This window comes from Scyliorhinus canicula, chromosome 13 (genome assembly GCF_902713615.1).
Source record: "Scyliorhinus canicula chromosome 13, sScyCan1.1, whole genome shotgun sequence".
Classification (NCBI taxonomy): Eukaryota; Metazoa; Chordata; class Chondrichthyes; order Carcharhiniformes; family Scyliorhinidae; genus Scyliorhinus; species Scyliorhinus canicula.
The window spans coordinates 18,315,406-18,336,009 of NC_052158.1; the positions used below are offsets into that span (position 1 = coordinate 18,315,406).

At 51.9% G+C, this 20,604-nt stretch overlaps 1 protein-coding gene across 1 annotated transcript in view; it reads left to right on the forward strand.

Moving 5' to 3' along the window:
• Positions 1-20,604, forward strand: part of LOC119976501 — a 188,831-nt gene that overhangs the window by 167,592 nt on the left and 635 nt on the right. Inside the window, exons 14-17 of the mRNA XM_038817045.1 lie at positions 5,974-6,084; positions 7,110-7,211; positions 13,917-14,042; positions 19,975-20,070. Coding sequence (XP_038672973.1) covers positions 5,974-6,084; positions 7,110-7,211; positions 13,917-14,042; positions 19,975-20,070 — 435 coding nt within the window. The remainder of the gene's footprint in view (positions 1-5,973; positions 6,085-7,109; positions 7,212-13,916; positions 14,043-19,974; positions 20,071-20,604) is intronic.

Genomic DNA, 20,604 nt, shown 5'->3' on the forward strand with positions numbered 1-20,604 from the left:
CGTGCACGTCTTTGGACTGTGGAATAAAACTGGAGCACCCGGAGGAAACCCACGCAGGCACGGGGAGAACGTGCAGACCTCGCACAGACAGTGACCCAAGCCGGGAATGGAACCTAGGACCCTGGAGCTATGAAGCAACTGTGCTAACTGATCCATGTGGATCAAAAGCCTGTTTAACTCCGCCACTAATATATTTAGTGACCCAGCCTCCGCTGCCCTCCGGCAGACAGCATTCCAAACATTAATCACCCACTGAGGGGCAACAAAGCTCCTCATCTCCATCTTAAAGACCGGGGGTGGACTCTCCACCGGCGGGATTCTCTGTTTTGCCGGCGCTTGGGCGTTTCCCGATGGCGTGGGGCTGCCCCACAATGGGAAACCCCATTGACCGGCCGGCGTAAGGGAGAATCGCGCCGACGGGTCGAGGCAGAAATGTGGCACGGCTTGGCGAAGAATCCAGTCCCGGTTGTCCTGAAACTGTTCCCCCTGCATCTAGTTTCCCCCACAAAGGGAATATCCACTCATTCTAGGATGCAACTAATGAGCCCTCCAATTGGACTGACTCCAATGTGTGTTTAACCCTCTTTTGCTAAGGAGACAAAGTGTACGCAGTACTCGATAGTTTCCCTCCACGTAAATAATATTTTATTTTCTATTTTTCTTGCCAAAGTGAACAATGTTACATTTAACCACATGATGTTCAATCTGCCAAACCTTTGCCCAGGCATTTACAGTATGGCTGCGATTTATCGCCCGCAACTCGCCCTAATCGGAGCAGGACGCAGCCGACAGATCCTTGGGAGAGGCCGCCCCCAGAATTCCTGACGGCCATTCGCCTCACATGATCTAACCAGATCCCGTTACACGTCGCAATCTGGGCGGGACCCAGTCTTGAACCCACGTAACCGGGCTGGCGCTGGATTGAATGGCCACCGACGTCTATTGGCCTCGCTGAGGAGACCCCAGCTGAGCGCTGATTCAGTACTGCTTCTCACAAATGGGGACCAGGCTTACCAGCACTTTGTGGGGGGGGGGGGTGGCAGCCTGGCATCATGGCAGTGCCACCTGGCATCCTTCTAGTGCTACCTGGGTGCCAACCTGGAACTGCTATGGTGCCCAGATGTCAGGCTGGTAGTGGTATTTTCAGGGTGGCAAACTGGCATTGCCAAGGTGCCAGGCTGGCATTTTGCCCAAGCTAGAGGTCGTGACCGGTGGTGCTGCCCCTGTACAGTAGGGTGGCAGGGGACCGAGGATCCCCTTCTGGGTGAGTTAGAGTGCTGAGGGATCCAGGATCACATCAGGGGATTGAGATATCGGGGCGCCATTTATAATTGTCGGAGCTCCTCAGTATAGGAAATGACGCTAAGTGCGGCCTCGTTGTGGCCGGGAGGGGGGGGGGGGGGTTCCCTGGCAGGGCATGAAAGAAAGACGGAGTGCCGTTAGATAGTGGGATCATTCCCGGTGCTACAAGGGCAAGGAACGGCCCCCCTCATCGTGCCCAGATCAGTCTCTGCTTTTCTTTCGTTACATCACGCCCTACATCTTTTTGCAGACTCTTTGAATCCTCTTCAGAACTAGCTTAGCTTTCCAAGCAATTGCATTGTCAGCAAATCTACCCACAATTTGTTGTTTCTCTTCCTCCAAGTCATTAACGTTGGTTATAAACACTCGAGGCCCCTGCACTGGGGCACTCCACTCATTCCAGTTTGCCCAGCTGAAAATGACTCATTTATTCGAACCTGATCGAATGACTTCTGGAAACCAAGATGCATCTACTGATTCTTCTTGAACCATCCTGCTCTTTACATCCTCAAAACCACTGAGACATTTTCATATTGACTCTGTTTGTTGGATTATGAGTCTCTAAATTTCGAGCTACAACTTTCATAATGAATGCCTTCATTTCATAGTGACAGATGTTGGGTTAACTGGCCTGTTGTTTGCTGCTTTCTATCTCTGAATAAAAGTGTTACATTTGTAGTTTTCATGTGATGGAGAACCTTTCCACAATCTAGGGGATTTTGGAAGATTACAACCAGTGGAATCACTATATGCAACTACCTCTTCTAAATGCAGTCCATTGAGTCGGCATGGTCCATTGGGATGGCACGGTGGCACAGTACTGTTAGTACTGTTGCCTCACAGCGCCAGGGACCCGGTGCGGAGTCTGCATGTTCTCTCCCTGACTGCGTGGGTTTCCTCCGGGTGCTCCGGTTTCCTCCCAAAAATCTTGAAAAACGTGACTGTCAGGTGAATTGAGCATTCTGAATTCTCCTTTGTGTACCCTGAACAGGCACCGGAGTGTGGCGACTAGGGGATTTTCACAGTAACTTCATTGCAGTGTTAATGTCAGCCTACTTGTGACAGTAAAGATTATTATTATTATTAGAAGGAGAATGGTGGGCGACTGGTACTTCAGGAGTTGCTGATATACACGCCCAACATTTACCAAGAATAGCAAAGTAAAAAAATTATCTGTTCAGTTCGCTCCGTGACTGTGGCTAAAATTGCACTCGAGCATCCCTGCTGGAAATGGATGTGATCGGATACGATTGGTTTGATGGAGATGTTCAAAAATCACAAGAGGGCTGGACAGCGAGGGAGAGACTGTTCCCGTTGTTGGCCCGAGGGCCGGATAGAGAGGGAGAGACTGTTCCCGTTGTTGGCCCGAGGGCCGGATAGAGAGAGAGAGACTGTTCCCGTTGTTGGCCCGAGGGCCGGATAGAGAGGGAGAGACTGTTCCCGTTGTTGGCCCGAGGGTCGGAGAGAGAGGGAGAGACTGTTCCCGTTGTTGGCCCGAGGGCTGGATAGAGAGGGAGAGACTGTTCCCGTTGTTGCGAGGGCTGGACAGCGAGGGAGAGACTGTTCCCATTGTTGGCCCGAGGGCTGGATAGAGAGGGAGAGACTGTTCCCGTTGTTGGCCCGAGGGCCGGATAGAGAGGGAGAGACTGTTCCCGTTGTTGGCCCGAGGGCTGGATAGAGAGGGAGAGACTGTTCCCATTGTTGGCCCGAGGGCTGGATAGAGAGGGAGAGACTGTTCCCGTTGTTGCGAGGGCCGGATAGAGAGGGAGAGACTGTTCCCATTGTTGGCCCGAGGGCTGGATAGAGAGGGAGAGACTGTTCCCGTTGTTGCGAGGGCCGGACAGCGAGGGAGAGACTGTTCCCATTGTTGGCCCGAGGGCTGGATAGAGAGGGAGAGACTGTTCCCGTTGTTGGCCCGAGGGCTGGATAGAGAGGGAGAGACTGTTCCCATTGTTGGCCCGAGGGCTGGATAGAGAGGGAGAGACTGTTCCCGTTGTTGCGAGGGCCGGATAGAGAGGGAGAGACTGTTCCCGTTGTTGGCCCGAGGGCTGGATAGAGAGGGAGAGACTGTTCCCGTTGTTGGCCCGAGGGCTGGATAGAGAGGGAGAGACTGTTCCCGTTGTTGGCCCGAGGGCTGGATAGAGAGGGAGAGACTGTTCCCGTTGTTGGCCCGAGGGCTGGACAGCGAGGGAGAGACTGTTCCCGTTGTTGCGAGGGCTGGATAGAGAGGGAGAGACTGTTCCCGTTGTTGGCCCGAGGGCTGGATAGAGAGGGAGAGATTGTTCCCGTTGTTGGCAGGATTGAGAAGCAGAGAGCACAGATTTAATGTCATTGGCAAAAGAAGCGATGTTGACATGAGGAGGAGACAAACCTTTGCTCGGAGGGTGGTTCAGGTATGGAACACAGTCCCTGCGAGTGTGATTGAGGCTGGTTCAATCCAGGCATTCGTTAGGGACTCCATGTGGATCAAAAACCTGTTTAACTCAGCCGCAAATACATTCAGTGACCCAGCCTCCGCTGTCCCCCAGCATACAGAATTCCAAACATTAATCACCCACTCAGGGGAATAAATGCTCCTCATCTCCAGCTTAAAGACCGGTTATCCTGATACTGTTCCACCTGCATCTAGTGTCCCAAACAAGGGGTAATATCCTCTCAGCATCTTCTCTGTCAAGGCTGTAATGTTCTTGTCTGAGGGCCTGACTCTTTCTCTTGCTATTTCTTATCTCCACCCAAACTGATTCTCAGTCAAGATAGTTTCTCATTTATGCAGTCAAATCTTTCTTAATTAATAAGACAAACTGACCATATCGCCTTGCTGTTTGCGGGAACCTTTGTAGAAATTGGCTCTGACCTTTCCCATAGTACCATAGCAACCGCACTGCACAAACTACATAATTGGATTTGGGATGTCCTGTGGTAGTGACAGATGTTATAGAAATGTAAGTCTTCCTTACTTTCCAGCACAATCCCTCAGAATTTTGAACAATTCTTTGCAAACTCCTTTGAACTCTTTTCTCTTTTTTAAATTCATTTACGGGATGTGGGTGTCGCTGGTTAGGCCAGTATTTATTGCCCATCCCTAGTTGCCCTAGAAGGTGGTGTTGAGATGCCTTCTTGAACCGCTGCAGTCATAGCGGTGTCATTACACCACTGTGCTGTTAGGGAGGGAGTTCCAGGACTTTGACCCAGCGACAGTGAAGGAACTGCAAAATATTTCCAAGTCAGGGTGGCAAGTGTTTTGGAGGGGAACGTCCAGGTGGTGGGGTTCCCAGGTATCTGCTGCTCTTGGCCTTCTAGATTGTAGTGGTTTGGAAGGTGCTGCCTAAGGAAACTTGGTGAGTTACTGCAGTGCATCTTGTAGATGGTACACACGGCTGCCACTGTTCATCGGTGGTGGAGGGTTTGAATGTTTGTGGAAGGGGGAACTATCAAGTGGGGCTGCTTTGTCCTGGATGGTGTTGAGCTCCTTGAGTGTTGTTGGAGCTGCACTCATAAAGTCAAGTGGAGCGTATTCCATTACACTCCTGACTTGTGCCTTCTAGGTGGTGGACAGCCTTTGGAGGGGTCAGGAGGTGAGTTACTCACCGTAGGATTCCTAGCCCTTGACCTGTCCTGGTAGCCACAGTATTAATATGGCTAGTCCAGTTCAGTTTCTGGTCAATGGTAACCCCAGGATGTTGATCGTGGGGGATTCAGCGATGGTAGTGCCATTGAATGTCAAGGGGCGGTGATTAGATCCTCTCTTGTAGGAGATGGTCATTGCTTGGTACTTGTGTGGTGTGAATGTAACTTGCCACTTGTCAGCCCAGCCCAAGCCTGGGTATTATCCAGGTCCTGCTGTATTTGGGCATGGACTGCTTCATTATCTGAGGAGCCGTGAATGGTGCTGAACATTGTGTAGTCCTAATGTTGGAAGGAAGGTTATTGATGAAGCAACTGAAGATGGTTGGGCCTAGGACACTGCTCTGAGGGACTCCTGCAGTGATGTCCTGGAGATTAGATGATTGACCTCCAAATACCACAACCATCTTCCGTTGAGCCAGGTATGACTCCAACCAGCGAGAGATTTCCCCCTGATTCCCATTGACTCCAGTTTAGCTAGGGCTCCTTGATGCCACACTCGGTCAAATGCTGCTTTAATGTCAAGGGCAGTCACTCTCCATCACTTTGCTGATGATAGAGAGGCAAATTCAGTACTATTGCTGGCATATTGTCAGGGCCCATAGCCTTTGCAGTATCCCAGTGCCTTCAGTCCTTTCTTGATATCACATGGAATGAATTGTATTGGCTGAAGACTGACATCTGTGGTGTTGGGGACTTCCGGAGGAGACCGAGATAGATCATCCACTCATCACTCTGGCTGAAGATTGGTATGAATGCCTCAGCCTTGTCTATATGTGCTGAGCTCCTCCATCGTTGAGGATGGGGATATTTGAGGTGCCTCCAGTGAGTTGTTTAATTGTCCACCACCATTCACGGCTGAATGTGGCAGGACTGCAAAGCTCAGATCTGCTCTCGGTAGAATGATCTGCTTCCTCTCCACATAACTGATTCATCTGCTAACATTCTGGTAAATCTCCCCAAAACAGCCCAGTGATAGCCACATCTTTAGAGGGGGAAGAACATCCTGTTGCAATATACTGTTTAATATACTGTTTTCTGTTCCAGGTCTTCCACCTCTGATTCACCACGCAATGGCATTGTCCATTGCTGCACTGGTTTTTGCTGCTGCGAATTTCTTCGGTATCATACTTCAATGTTTGCACAGCGACATGCAAAGTAAGAAAAACATGTTATTTTCACAGTTTGCTGTCAGAAGTTTGAAACTTTTATAACTTAATCATTGAGACATAGAACAGTACAGCACAGACAGGCCCTTCGGCCCTCAATGTTGTGCCGAGCATGATCACCCTACTTAAACCCACGTAACCCGTATCCCAACAATCCCCCCATTAACCTTACACTACGGGCAATTTAGCATGGCCAATCCACCTAACCCGCACATCTTTGGACTGTGGGAGGAAACCGGAGCACCCGGAGGAAACCCACGCACACACAGGGAGGACGTGCAGACTCCACACAGACAGTGACCCAGCCGGGAATCGAACCTGGGACCCTGGAGCTGTGAAGCATTGATGCTAACCACCATGCTACCGTGAGGCCCCAAATGAGAGGCAGTTAACTGTAACACTGAGTCATCGCCAATTCGGCTTCTGACGTGCCGAGTGATTTATTCCAAAGTGAATATTCTTTGCTGGAAAAGGTGGTGGAAGTGGGCAGCACGGTGGCACAGAAGTTAGCACTGCTGCCCCACAGCAGCAGGGACCCGGGTTCAATTCCGGCCGTGGGTGACTGGCTGTGTGGAGTTTGCACTTTCTCCCTGTGTCCGTGTGGGTTTCCTCTGGGTGCTCTGGTTTCCTCCCACTGTCCGAAGATGTGCAGGTTAGGTGGATTGGCCATGCTAAATTGCCCCTTAGTGTCCAACGGTTAGGTGGGGTTACGGGGATAGGGTGGGGGCCTGACCCTAGGTGGGGTGTCATTTCAGAGCGTCAGTGCAGACTCGATGGGCCAAATGGCCTCCTTCTGCACTAGTGATAACATAAGAAATGATAAGGAAGCAGATTCAATCGGAACTTTCAAAGGGGAATTGGCTAAATAGTGGGGGAGAAATCGGGAAAGCGGGACTAATTGGTTAACTCTTCCAAAGAGATTGCACAGATATGATGGGCCAAGTGGCCTTCCCCTGTGCTGTTACAGTCTACAGTTCTGTGAGTAATATTGATGGACATTCGTTTCTTTTCCAGGTGTGGATTTTCAGCGAAAAGATCTCCTATTCTTGCAGGTTGCTGCAATGCTTTCATTTATCATTCTCTTTGCGGCCCTACTGTGCTGGCTACAGGCTGAAGGTATTATGAATGCTCATGTTTGTTTTGTCTTGGAGCTAGTAATTGTATTTGTTACCATCCCCCACTTGGGGTGATGGTTCAGTGGGTCATGGTGCTCAACTGAGAACAACAGCTACTTAAATTTATATAGCGCCTTTATTGTAATAGATAAATTGTAATAGAATTGTTAAGGCTGCAGCATTCCAATCTCACGGTCATGCCTAAACAGAAGGCTGTTCAAGGAGCAGCATACCTGCATGCAACACGTTTCACAGGAACATACGACACTGAGACAGAAATGAAGCTATTAGATCAGATAACCAAAGACTTGAAGTGTCTTAGAGAAGAAAAGAGAGGTGGAGAGGCAGAGGTGTGTAATAGAGAAGCGGAAAGGTGGAGGTGTGTGATAGAGAAGTAGAAAGGTGGAGGTGTGTAATAGAGAGGTGGAGAGGCAGAGGGGTGTAATAGAGAGGTGGAGAGGCAGAGGGGTGTAATAGAGAGAGATGGAGGTATGTAATAGAGATGTGGAGCAGGGAGGTGTGTAATAGAAAGGTGGAGGGGCGGCCATGGAGTGAGCGGTCGCAAATTTGGTGTCATCCGCTCAAGGTGGATTTTCCCACCTGTTTTGGGGGATTTTTGAGTGCAAAAGGTGAATGAGTCCCCCGGGAAGGTAATTCTCCTCTGGTGAGATTGGTGTATGGATCAGAGGACGAGAAGTGCCACGAAAAAGAGGGAGCAACTGAATCATAGAATTGATCATAGAATTTACAGTGCAGAAGGAGGTCATTCGGCCCATCGAGTCTGCACCGGCTCTTGGAAAGAGCACCCTACCCAAGGTCAGCACCTCCACCCTATCCCCACAACCCAGTAACCCCACCCAACACTAAGGGCAATTTCGGACACTGAGGGCAATTTAGCATGGCCAATCCACCTAACCTGCACATCTTTGGACTGTGGGAGGAAACCAGAGCAACCGGAGGAAACCCACGCACACACGGGGAGGATGTGCAGACTCCGCACAGACAGTGACCCAAGCCGGAATCAAACCTAGGACCCTGGAGCTGTGAAGCATTTGTGTTATCCACAATGCTACCGTGCTGCCCCCAGTTTCCATGGTGTGCCACAGGTTAAGATGGCAGAGAGCAAGGGGGCATCATTGCTGCCCGGTGGTCGACGGAGCAGCTGGTGGAGTGTTTGGATGGGAAATTCCAGCAGCAGGGGAAGGAGGCTCTGGATGACCTGGACAAGGTGGTGGAGCCGCTCAGAGCTGCGATTGAGAGAGTGGGGCAGAGATTGAAGGCTCTGGGCCTAGCGAATCAGAGGTGGAGGAGGCGGTGGGGGAGCATGAGCGGTGGATCGTCTCGTTGGAGGGGGAGTTGGGGATGGTCTTGGACAGCCAGAAGTGGCTGAGAATGAAATTGGAGGACCTGGAGAATTGCTTCAGGAGAGGAACCTGAGGATCGTCGGGATGTCTGAGGGAGCGGAGGCCGGGAAGTATGTGGCGAGGATGCTGCAGCAGTTGATGGGGGAAGGGGCCTTTGACCCGCTCCTCAAGGTGAATTGGACGCACAGGGTGCTGAGGAGGAGGCCTCAGGTGGGTGACCCACCGAGGGCGATGGTGGTGCGGCTGCATCGATTCTTGGACAAAGAAAATATTTTAAAATGGACGAGGCAGACCAGGAAGTGTATTGTGTCTGAGGTTCTCGGTGTGGGGGTGACTGAGTCACCGTTGGCCAGGGTAAATTGCCCTGTGTCCAAAAATGTTAGGTGGGGTTGATGGGTTAGGGGGATACGGTGGAGGTGTGGGGCTTAAGTAGGGTGCTCTTTGCAAGGGCCGGTGCAGACTCGATAGGCCGAATGGCCACCTTCTGCACTGTAAATTCTCTGGTTCTATGAATCCGGAGGTTGTGATATTTGGTGTTTGAAGACCCAGGAGTCGGGGTTCGGGGGGGGGGGGGGGGCAGTGTATTGGCCTTTGCCTTCCTGATAACCCAGAGACGGGTTTTGCTGTGTTGGTGGGATTCGGAGCCGCTGAAGGCTGGGGCTCTGGTGAGCGGGAGTCCTGAGGTTGTCAAAGATCAAGTTATCTCTGCGGGAGCCGGGAGATGGGTTCGCCCGGAGGTGGAAATCGTTCATTGATTTCTTCAAGGAGGAATGAGGGGGTCATCAAGGGGGAGTTCTTGAGGGGAAGGGTAATGGGGGTTAAAATGTGGGATGTGGCAAGGGGCTGGGGTCGGGGGGGGTGGGGGCTGGAGGATTGTGGTTGTTTATTGGGTTGATAGGTTGTTATTCTGATACTCTGTATATTTTTGTTAAAGCATTTAATAAAAATATTTTTTTTAAATAGCAGCAGAGGGGTGTAATAGAGAGGTGGAGAAGCGTAGAGACAGAGGTGGAGAGGTGAAATAGATCATAGAATTTACAGTGCAGAAGGAGGCCATTCGGCCCATCGAGTCTGCACCTGCTCCTGGAAAGAGCACCCTACCCAAGGTTAACACCTCCACCCTATCCCCATAACCCCACCCAACACTAAGGGCAATTTTGGACACTAAGGGCAATTTATCATGTCCAATCCACCTAACGTGCACATCTTTGGACTGTGGGAGGAAACCAGAGCACCCGGAGGAAACCCACGCACACACGGGGAGGATGTACAGACTCCGCACAGACAGTGACCCAAGCCGGAATCGAACCTGGGACCCTGGAGCTGTGAAGCGATTGTGCTGTCCACAATGCTACCGTGCTGCCCACCAAGGGAGAGGTGGAGAAGCGGAGGGGTGTAATAGAGAGGTGGAGAGGCGGAGGAGTGTCATCGAGGTGAAGAGGCGGAGAAGTATAATCGAGGTGGAGAGGCGGAGGATGTAATAGAGAGCTGGAGAGATGGAGGACTGCAATAGAGAGGTGGAGAAGCGGAGGGTTGTAATAGAAAAGTGGAGAGACAGAGGGGTGTAATAGAGAGGTGGACAGGTGGGCGAGTGTAATCGAGGTGGAGAGGCGGAGGGTGTAACAGAGTTGGAGAGGCAGAGGGGTGTAATGAAGAGGTGGTGAGACGGAAGGGTGTAATGGAGAGGTGGAGAGGCGGAGGGATGTAATAGAGAGGTGGAGAGGCGAAGGAATGTAATAGGTGGAGAGGCGGAGGGGTGTAATAGAGAGGTGGTGAGGCGGAGGGGTGTAATAGAGAGGTGGCGAGGCGGAGGGGCGTAATGGAGAAGGGAGAGGCAGAGGGGTTAATGGAGAGGTGGAGAGACGGAAGGGTGTAATGGAGAGGTGGAGAGGCGGAGGGATGTAATAGAGAGGTGGAGAGGCAAAGGAATGTAATAGGTGGAGAGGCGGAGGGGTGTAATAGAGAGGTGGTGAGGCGGAGGGGTGTAATAGAGAGGTGGCGAGGCGGAGGGGCGTAATGGAGAAGGGAGAGGCAGAGGGGTTAATGGAGAGGTGGAGAGACGGACGGGTGTAATAGAGAGGTGGAGAGGCAGAGCGGTGTAATAGAGAGGTGGAGCAGTGTAATAGAGGCGGAGGGGTGTAATGGAGAGGTGGAACGACAGAGTGGTGCAAGAGGGAGCTGGAGAGGCAGAGCGGTGTATTAGAGAGGTGGAGAGACAGATGGGTGTAATAGAGAGGTGGAGCAGTGTAATAGAGGCGGAGGGGTGTAATGGAGAGGTGGAACGACAGAGTGGTGCAAGAGGGAGCTGGAGAGGCAGAGCGGTGTATTAGAGAGGTGGAGAGACAGATGGGTGTAATAGAGAGGTGGAGCAGTGTAATAGAGGTAGAGAGGCGGAGGGATGTAATAGAGAGGTGGAGAGGCAGAGAGATGTAATAGAGAGGTGGAGAGGCGGAGGGTGTAACAGAGTTGGAGAGGTGGAGGGGTGTAATGGAGAGGCGGAAGGGTGTAATAGAGAGGTGGTGAGGCGGAGGGATGTAATAGAGAGGTGGAGGGGTGTAATAGAGAGGTGGAGAGGCGGAGGGGTATAATGGAGACGGGAGAGGCAGAGTGGTTAATGGAGAGGTGGAGAGACGGACGGGTGTAATAGAGAGGTGGAGCAGTGTAATAGAAGTAGAGAGGCGGATGGGTGTAATGGAGAGGTGGAGAGGCAGAGGGGTGTAATAGAGAGGTGGAGAGGCAGAGCTGTGTATTAGAGAGGTGGAGGAGTGTAATAGAGAGGTGGAAGGGTGTAATCCAGAGGCGGAGGTGTGTAATAGAGAGGCGGAGCAGTATAATCGAGAGGCAGAGGGATGTAATAGAGAGGCGGAGGGATGTAATGGAGAGGTGGAGGGTGTAAGGGAGAGGTGGAGAGGCAGAGGGATGTAATAGAAAGGTGGATGGGTGTAATAGAGAGGTGGAGGGGTGTAATAGAGAGGCGGAGGGGTGTAATAGAGAGGCGGAGGGGTGTAATAGAGAGGCGGAGGGGTGTAATAGAGAGGCGGAGGGGTGTAATAGAGAGGTGGAGAGGCAGAGCTGTGTATTAGAGAGGTGGAGGAGTGTAATAGAGAGGTGGGAGGGTGTAATCCAGAGGCGGAGGTGTGTAATAGAGAGGCGGAGCAGTATAATCGAGAGGCAGAGGGATGTAATAGAGAGGCGGAGGGATGTAATGGAGAGGTGGAGGGGTGTAAGGGAGAGGTGGAGAGGCAGAGGGATGTAATAGAAAGGTGGATGGGTGTAATAGAGAGGTGGAGGGGTGTAATAGAGAGGCGGAGGGGTGTAATAGAGAGGCGGAGGGGTGTAATAGAGAGGCGGAGGGGTGTAATAGAGAGGCGGAGCGGTATAATAGAGAGGCGGAGCGGTATAATCGAGAGGTGGAGAGGTGTAATAGAGTGGTGGAGGGGTGTAACAGAGAGGTGGAAGGGTATAATTGAGAGGTGGAGAGGCGGAGGGATGTAATAGCGAGGCGGAGGGGTGTAATAGAGAGGCGGAGGGGTGTAATAGAGAGGTGGAGGGGTGTAATAGAGAGGTGGAGGGGTGTAATAGAGAGGCGGAGGGGTGTAATAGAGAGGCGGAGGGGTGTAATAGAGAGGCGGAGGGGTGTAATAGAGAGGTGGAGGGGCGTAATAGAGAGGCGGAGAGGTGCAATAGAGAGGTGGAGTGGTATAATAGAGAGGCGGAGGGGTGTAATAGAGTGGTGGAGAGGTGTAACAGAGAGGTGGAGGGGTGTAATAGAGTGGTGGAGGGGTGTAACAGAGAGGTGGAAGGGTATAATTGAGAGGTGGAGAGGCGGAGGGATGTAATAGAGAGGTGGAGGCGGAGGGGTGTAATAGAGAGGCGGAGGGGTGTAATAGAGAGGCGGAGGGGTGTAATAGATAGGCGGAGGGGTGTAATAGAGAGGCGGAGGGGTGTAATAGGAGGCGGAGGGGTGTAATAGAGAGGCGGAGGGGTGTAATAGAGAGGCGGAGTGGTGTAATAGAGAGGCGGAGTGGTGTAATAGAGAGGTGGAGCGGTATAATCGAGAGGTGGAGAGGCGGAGGGATGTAATAGAGGTGGAGGCGGAGGGGTGTAATAGGCAAAGGGGTGTAATAGAGAGGCAGAGGGGTGTAATAGAGAGGCGGAGGGGTGTAATAGAGAGGCGTAGGGGTGTAATAGAGAGGCGGAGGGGTGTAATAGAGAGGCGGAGGGGTGTAATAGAGAGGCAGAGGGGTGTAATAGAGAGGCGGAGGGGTGTAATAGAGAGGCGGAGGGGTGTAATAGAGAGGCGGAGGAGTGTAATAGAGAGGCGGAGTGGTGTAATAGAGAGGCGGTGGGGTGTAATAGAGAGGCGGAGGGGTGTAATAGAGAGGCGGAGGGGTGTAATAGAGAGGCGGTGGGGCAGGATAGAATCTTGGGGGACATCAGAGGTAGCGACACAAAAGCAGCTAGAGATCCTGTTGCAGGTGAAGAGAACTGAAAAGGACAGCGCAAATGCAAACCTTCCTTTCACCACCTCAGAACATCCCAAAACTTTCCAGCTAATTAAATACTTTTAAATTGTCGTCATTGTTGTAAGGCTCTATCAACATGAATTTGTAATAGGGAGAGCGAAGAGAGAAATTATGAGGAACACTATGGGCGGGATTCTCTAATCCGGCAGTCGACGTTTTCCGAAGTGGCGCGTCCTCGCCAGCAGAGGGATTCCCCATTCCCGCAGCCGGCCAATGGCGTTTCCCATTGTGGCCACCTCATGGCGACGGGAAACCCGCAGGTGTGGGTGCGCATGGGACCGAAGGATCCCGCCGATGGAGAATCCCGTTGTATTAGTCCAAGCGTTGAAGCAGAGTTCACTGTATCTCTGAAGGGACATTTACCTAAGGGAGTGAAGCGAGCTGTGTTATAATTATGGATTACTCCAGCAGCACACTGCACAGACCTAGGCCGTGTTTCCCCGTGGCACAGGCGGCTCGTAAACATCGGTCACCGGTGGGATCACCTGGTCCTGCCAAAGTCAATGGTAATTTCCATAGCTCGCCGGTCCTGCAGTCGGGGTCAAATTTGACGGGACTGGAAGATAACTCCACCGGAACGGGCTGGAAAATCCCACACCGAATGAGCCATTTTATAGAGGTTTACAGCATGAAAACAGGCCCTTCGGCCCAACATGTCCATGCCGCCCAGTTTTCTGTGCTGCACATTTTCTGTGGTGTAAATATTTATCATCGATAAGTAAAGAATTCACTTCAGTTGAATCCAATTTTCCCTTGTACCTCTTGCCTAACCTATGGATGTGTATCATTTCAATTGTCTTTTTGTTCTTTCAACAGGAACCTCTGCAATAACAGTATTTATGTTGGTGATATTGTCCTTGCTGCTAATACTCACCACGTTGTCAGCATTTAGTATGAATGGCTGGGTCATAGAAACATTCAAAAAACCCCTGAACACTAAATGTAAGTTCAAACCCAGATTATTTTATTTATATTAATTTTTTAATACTCTGGATTAAATTTCCTCTGACCATTCTCTGCTCAATGTAAAGAGTCCTATTAACCTCCTCCTGATAACCCACACTGTCTCCCTGTGGCAATGGTGCCCCTTCCTTTGAATCCAGCCATTGCTATGACCATTGACTTGCAAATCAATCAGGGGTTTTGGTAAATGTACTTATGGAATCATCATTGAGCAAATTATGGGCTGGATCCTCCCTTAGCCGACGGCAAAATCGGGAAACGTGATCGGACGGACAATAGCTTCCGACTCCGATATCGAGCCAAACGCCGATATCGCGCCGCCTGCCGTGCAGCTTGAAAGTACAGTAGGCACATCGTTATCAGCTCTGACGACCGATTCTCCGGGGTTTCAGCGATTCAGCACCTCGGATGGGCCGAATTCCCGAAGCCGTGTTTCCGATGTGCTATAGAGGTTCGTGAACCTGGCTGCGGCAGCGGAGAGAGGAGGTAGGAAGAGGCGTGGGGGGACTGAGGGCCCCAGGCCCGGACACCGGCCGTGCTGGCTGCAGAGGATGGAGGGGGGCCCTGCCAGTGCCGGGGGGGGGGGGGGGGGAGGAGGGATGAAGGCCGGGGAGCACCCCAACAGGACAGGGCTGTACCCAGGCACCGAGCGCCATTACGGGTGCCATCCTGCTGGGCACCCACGCCGGCCCCTGGGTGCACGCAGTGACAACGGCCGCCCCACCCAACTGGCAGCCACCCACCGGGGGACCACCCAGAGCCACACCCATGGCAGCCCCCAGTGAGGGCAGTGCCAGCCAACCGTACCCCTGGCAGCAGAGAATGGCCCAGGACCGAGGGCACCGACAGGGCCGAGGTGGGGGTGTGGCAGCGTGAGCGGGGACGGTTCAGAGAGGAGGCGGAGGCTGCAGCAGAGGAGCGGGCTGCATAGGGGCAGGTGGCAGCCACTCAAGTTGGAGGGCCAGCCGCCCAACAGGCCGAGGAGGAGGTAGTGGTGCCAAGGAGGCGCCGGATGAGGCCTCCGCTTGTACCGCAACCACATGTCGTTTGAGGACCTTCTGCACCGGGCATGCAGAAGGAGACTGCGGTTGAGCAGGGAGACAGTCAGACATCTGCCAGATGATGGCACACCTGGCACCGCAGGGGCATGGGGGAGAACACCCACTCCTGTTGGCCGTCAAAGTGACCATCGCGCTGAACATCTACGTGACGGGGTGGTTCCAGTCGCCGTGTGGGGATCTGTCCGGGATTTCCCAGGCATCGGCGCACAGGTGCATCCGCGCCGTCACGGACGCCCTGTATACCCAGCCGGAGCAGTACATCGACAACCCTGTGGACCACGCCCACCGGGATGCACGGGCAGTGGGGTTCGCTGCCTTCGCTGGGATTCCCCAGGTTCAGGGGGGCATCGATGGGGTGCATGTTGCCCTACAGCCACCGTTGGACAACAGGCCGCTGTTCACAAACAGGAAGGGGTGCCACTCCCATAAACATTCAGCTGGTGTGTGACCATCAGATGCGGATCCTGTACATTTGTGCCCGATTAAGGGCAGTGTACATGACTCGTTCATCTTGGCGCATTCGGTGATCACCGACATGTTCGAGGGACACACCCTCGGCTAGGTGACAGGGGTCACCCGTTACGGTCGTGGCTGAGACACCTATCCAGAGGCAACAGACCGATGCGGAGACCCAATACCATCCTGCCCATTGTGTGACCAGGGGTGTGGTCGAGAGGTGCTTCGGGGTCCTGAAGATGCATTTCATGTGACTGGACCGCTCTGGAGGGTCTGTCCAGTACCACACCAGGGGGGTCGCTCGCATCTTGGTGGTCTGCTGCTTCTTCCACAATATAGCCCAGCAGAGGGCGATGTGCTGGAGGAGGATGAGGAGGGAGGGCAGTCCTCATTGGACGAGGAGGATGTGGGGGAGGGGGACAATGAGCAGGACATGGAGCCTGGCGAGGCACGAGAGACCGCACAACGCTATCGGCAGGGCCAGCTTGCACGGGACACAGTCATCGAGACACGCTTCACTGACTAGGGGGTTTGCGGGCCAGGGACATGGACACCACCATCCCACACCTCCTCACCTCCCACACGGGATCAGGGGTGAGCTGGCAAGATAGATACAGAACTGGCTAGGTCACAGAAGGCAGACAGTAGCAATGGAAGGGTGATTTTTCTGATTGGAGGGTTGTGACTAGTGGTGTTCCGCAGGGATCAGTGCTGGGACCTTTGCTGTTCATAGTATATGTAAATGATTTGGAGGAAAATGTAACTGGTCTGATTAGTAAGTTTGCAGACGACACGAAGGTTGGTAGAATTGCGGATAGCGATGAGGACTGTCAGAGGATGCAGCAGGATTTAGATTGTTTGGAGACTTGGGCGGCGAGATGGCAGATGGAGTTTAATCCGGACAAATGTGAGGTAATGCATTTTGAAAGGTCTAATACAGGGAATATCACTGACATGGTGCTGAAGAACAACCTCCAAAATTTATCCAACTTCAGGCAGGATCAGAATATATGAGCTTGATTGACCAGACCCCTCCCACACTGTTTACAGATGTCCTCCACCCCTCAAACAATCGGCTCTTCCTCGATCTCGTCAGGTGTGTCCTCAGCCTTGCACATGAAGTTGAGGCATTCCCTCCGCAGCACCTCACACCACAACCCTCCTCCAGGGTCACCCCCAACTCCTTCACCCACTAGGCCTTCAACCCCATCAACGACGCCATATCTGAAATGTTGTTTTTGGATGGCCTGATTTATATTACAAGAACGCTTTAGCTAAAGCTATAAATGATTTATTAACATTAACTGTGGGTCAAATATATACAAAACAACAGATGAATAACAGTATGAACACGCACAAGCAACCTCTCTCCCAGCTCCTTTGTCAATCTGAGGTCACCTAAGTCTAACATTTACTTATATACTAATGAGAGTCCTAGTGGTCAGTCGGTGAATTACAACACAACCATGATATCACAGCAATAGCCTCCAGAATCCTCCCATAGATTGCCGGGGTGACCCCCTCCTCCAGCCCCATGGTGCAACCGGAAAAGTCGCAAAAACCTTCTTCGCGAAATCCCGCACCTGCATGTACCTGAAAACAACCCTCCGCGGAATCCCAAACCTCTCCTCCAACTCTTCCAAATTCACACCGCCCTGATAGAAATAAGTCCTTCATTTCCATTACACCCCACTCCTCCCATTCCCGAAACCTAGCACCCATCCTCGCTGGCTCAAAATCGTGATGCCCACGAATTGGTATCCACGTCGTTCCCCGCCTCTAAACTAAAGTGCAGCCGGAATTGCCTCCATATCTTCAACGTGGCCACCACCACTGGACTCCACAGATATTTCCCTGGGGCAAACGGAAGCAGCGCCGTTGTCATCGCCCTCAACCCTTACAAGAGCCTGCCTCCATCTTCACCCACACAGCCTCTGGCTCCCTGCACCAATCTTCCACCTTCTCAGCCTTCGCTGCCCAATAATAAGACAACAGCTTTGGAAGGGCCAGGCCCCCTGACCGTCGCTCTCTCAGAAACACCGCCTTCCTAATCCTTGCTACCTTACCTGTCCACACAAACGACAAAATCAACCATTCCACCCCCATTAAAAATGTTTTTGGCAAAAAGACAGGTCGGCACAGAAATAAAAATAAAAACCACAGCAAAATAGTCACCTTAACCACCTCCACCCGGCCTGCCATCGATAGGGGAAGGCTGTCCCATCTCTACATTCGACTTGACTCCGCCAGCCAAGCTCCTGAAATTCAATTTACGGAGCCGGGCCCAAACCCGAGCCACCTGTACTCCCAAATACCTGCGGGATCGGTTCAAGGGCTGCTCCCCCTAGTTGGCGCGGAGCTGGCAGGCGTGGTCGGGGGCAAATCAGCCGGTGGGACCAACGTTTGCGGCGTGAAGCCTGTGGTGCCTCGTTAAGTGGACCAATTAACATTTAATACTGGCGATGCCTCACCGGGTCGACTGTCTGGGAGCTTGCGGCAGTTCCTGCTTGCTACCACACTGAGAAACCTTTCCATTAAATTGTGTCCGTAATCTCTTATTGCTAGGTTTGAAGTTTAAATGTTTTTTTCTCATGTTGAAATAAAGTTTTGTTTCTAAAATAACCAATTATTGGGGCAATGGGGCAGCATGGTAGCATGGTGGTTAGCATCAATGCTTCACAGCTCCAGGGTCCCAGGTTCGATTCCCGGCTGGGACACTGTCTGTGCGGAGTCTGCATGTCCTCCCCGTGTGTGCGTGGGTTTCCTCCGGGTGCTCCGGTTTCCTCCCACAGCCCAAAGATGTGCGGGTTAGGTGGATTGGCCATGCTAAATTGCCCTTAGTGTCCTAAAAAAAAAAAATAATGTTAATGGGGGTTGTTGGGTTACTGGTATAGGGTGTATACGTGGGCTTGGGTAGGGTGATCATTGCTCGGCACAACATTGAGGGCCGAAGGGCCTGTTCTGTGCTGTACTGTTCTAATTCTAATTCTTATTTCTTATAAAAAAAAATTTATAAATTCAGCATACCCAATTCATTTTTTCCAATTCAGGGGCAATTTAGCAAGGACAATCCACCTAGCTTGCACATCTTTTGGGTTGTGGGGGCGAAACCCACGCCAACACGGGGAGAATGTGCAAACTCAACATGTTCAGTGAACCAGAGCCAGGATCGAACCTGGGACCTTGGCGCTGTGAGGCAACAGGGCTAACCCACTGCGTCACCGTGCTGCCCGTCTTTCCGCAGCCTTAATTGTGGTTCTGCTCAACCTAAGTCTAACATTCACTTAATGAGACTCCTAGTGGTCAGTCAGTGAATTACAACACAACCATGATATCACAGCAATATCCTCCAGAATCCCCCCATACATTGCCGTGGTGACCCCCTCCTCCAGCCCCAAGGTGCAACCGGAAAGTCGCGAAATCCCGCGCCTGCATGTACCTGAAAACAACCCTCCACGGAATCCCGAACCTCTCCTCCAACTCTTCCAAATTCACACCGCCCTGATAGAAATAAGTCCTTCATTTCCATTACACCCCACTCCTCCCATTCCCGAAACCTCGCACCCATCCTCGCTGGCTCAAAATCGTGATGCCCTCGAATTGATATCCACGTCGGTCCCCGCCTCTAAACTAAAGTGCAGCTGAAATTGCCTCCATATTCCCCTATCGTTGGCAGGCCCAGGGTGGAGGTGGTTAAGGTGACTATTTTGCTGTGGTTTTTATTTTTATTTCTGTGCCGACCCATCTTTTTGCCAAAAACATTTTTAATGGGGGTGGAATGGTTGATTTTGTCGTTTGTGTGGACAGGTAAGGTAGCAAGGATTAGGAAGGCGGTGTTTCTGAGAGAGCGACGGTCAGGGGGCCTGGCCCTTCCAAAGCTGTTGTCTTATTATCTTTGACACTGTTAGGATCTCTCCAGGCATCCATAGCAGTGTGTGGAGTCTTTTAACATGGGGAGGCTGCTGCATTGCAGCTGCCACACGGTCTTGGCTGACTAAGGGTCTCTCCCGGTCTTTCTGTCAACTTTGGTGCACTGGACGAATTTGCAGGTTGATAGTCAACCTCTTTGACCACGTTATGAAGGCACCTTCCCTGGAGTGGGGCTCAAACCCAGAACTGCTGCTTCACAAGTCGGGACGCTGCCACTGTACACAAAACCTCCACAGCTGACAACTATATTTGTTACCACAACACAGGCCCACATAAGTGTTTTGGTTATTTTTTTGACCAGTTAAATTCTCCAGAGACGCAGCATGATGTTGACAGCTCAGAATTTGTGATCAAGCATATACGTGTGCATGTGTATATGTCTGCATGTGCGTGTGCATGTTTCTGTATGTGTGTGTCCGTGATCTGTGCAGTCTGTGATTCTTTCTGTTTTATGTTTTTTCCAGGTTGCCGTGTCACTCTGGATGCAGTAACTCCAGTGGGCGGATTGATTGTGATCTGTACATCAAGTATTCTGCTCTGGGAAATAAATAAACTATCAGGTGAGTGCCCAGTGATAAAATCAACAGAGTCTGAAGCCCCAGAAAAAAGAGCTAATTGCTGAGGTTTGATTTTTCCCAATTAAGGGGCAATTTAGTGTGGCCAATCCACCTACCTGCACATCTTTGGGTTGTGGGGGTGAAACCCACGCAAACACCAGGTGAATGTGCAAACTCCACACGGGCAGTGACCCAGGGCCGGGATTCGAACCTAGGTCCTCAGCACTGTAGGCAACAGTGCTAACCACTGTGCCACCGTGCTGCCCCAGTTTGCTGAGGTATTTTTGACAGTTTTCATGGATACCTCATGAAGGAATAAAGTTTACACGGCAGAAGGAGGCTAGGGCCTGGTCGAGCTGGAAACGCCAGTTCTACAGAGATCGGGGTTCTCCGATAGGTGCTGATAAAAAATCCTTCACCCTTCACCTGCCAAGATTTCGAAAAACTCACAGATAGGGGGAAGCCCCCAATACACACTCACACAAGAGCAAACCCCAGCTCACAGATAAGGGGAACTCCCCCCCCCCCCCCCAATAC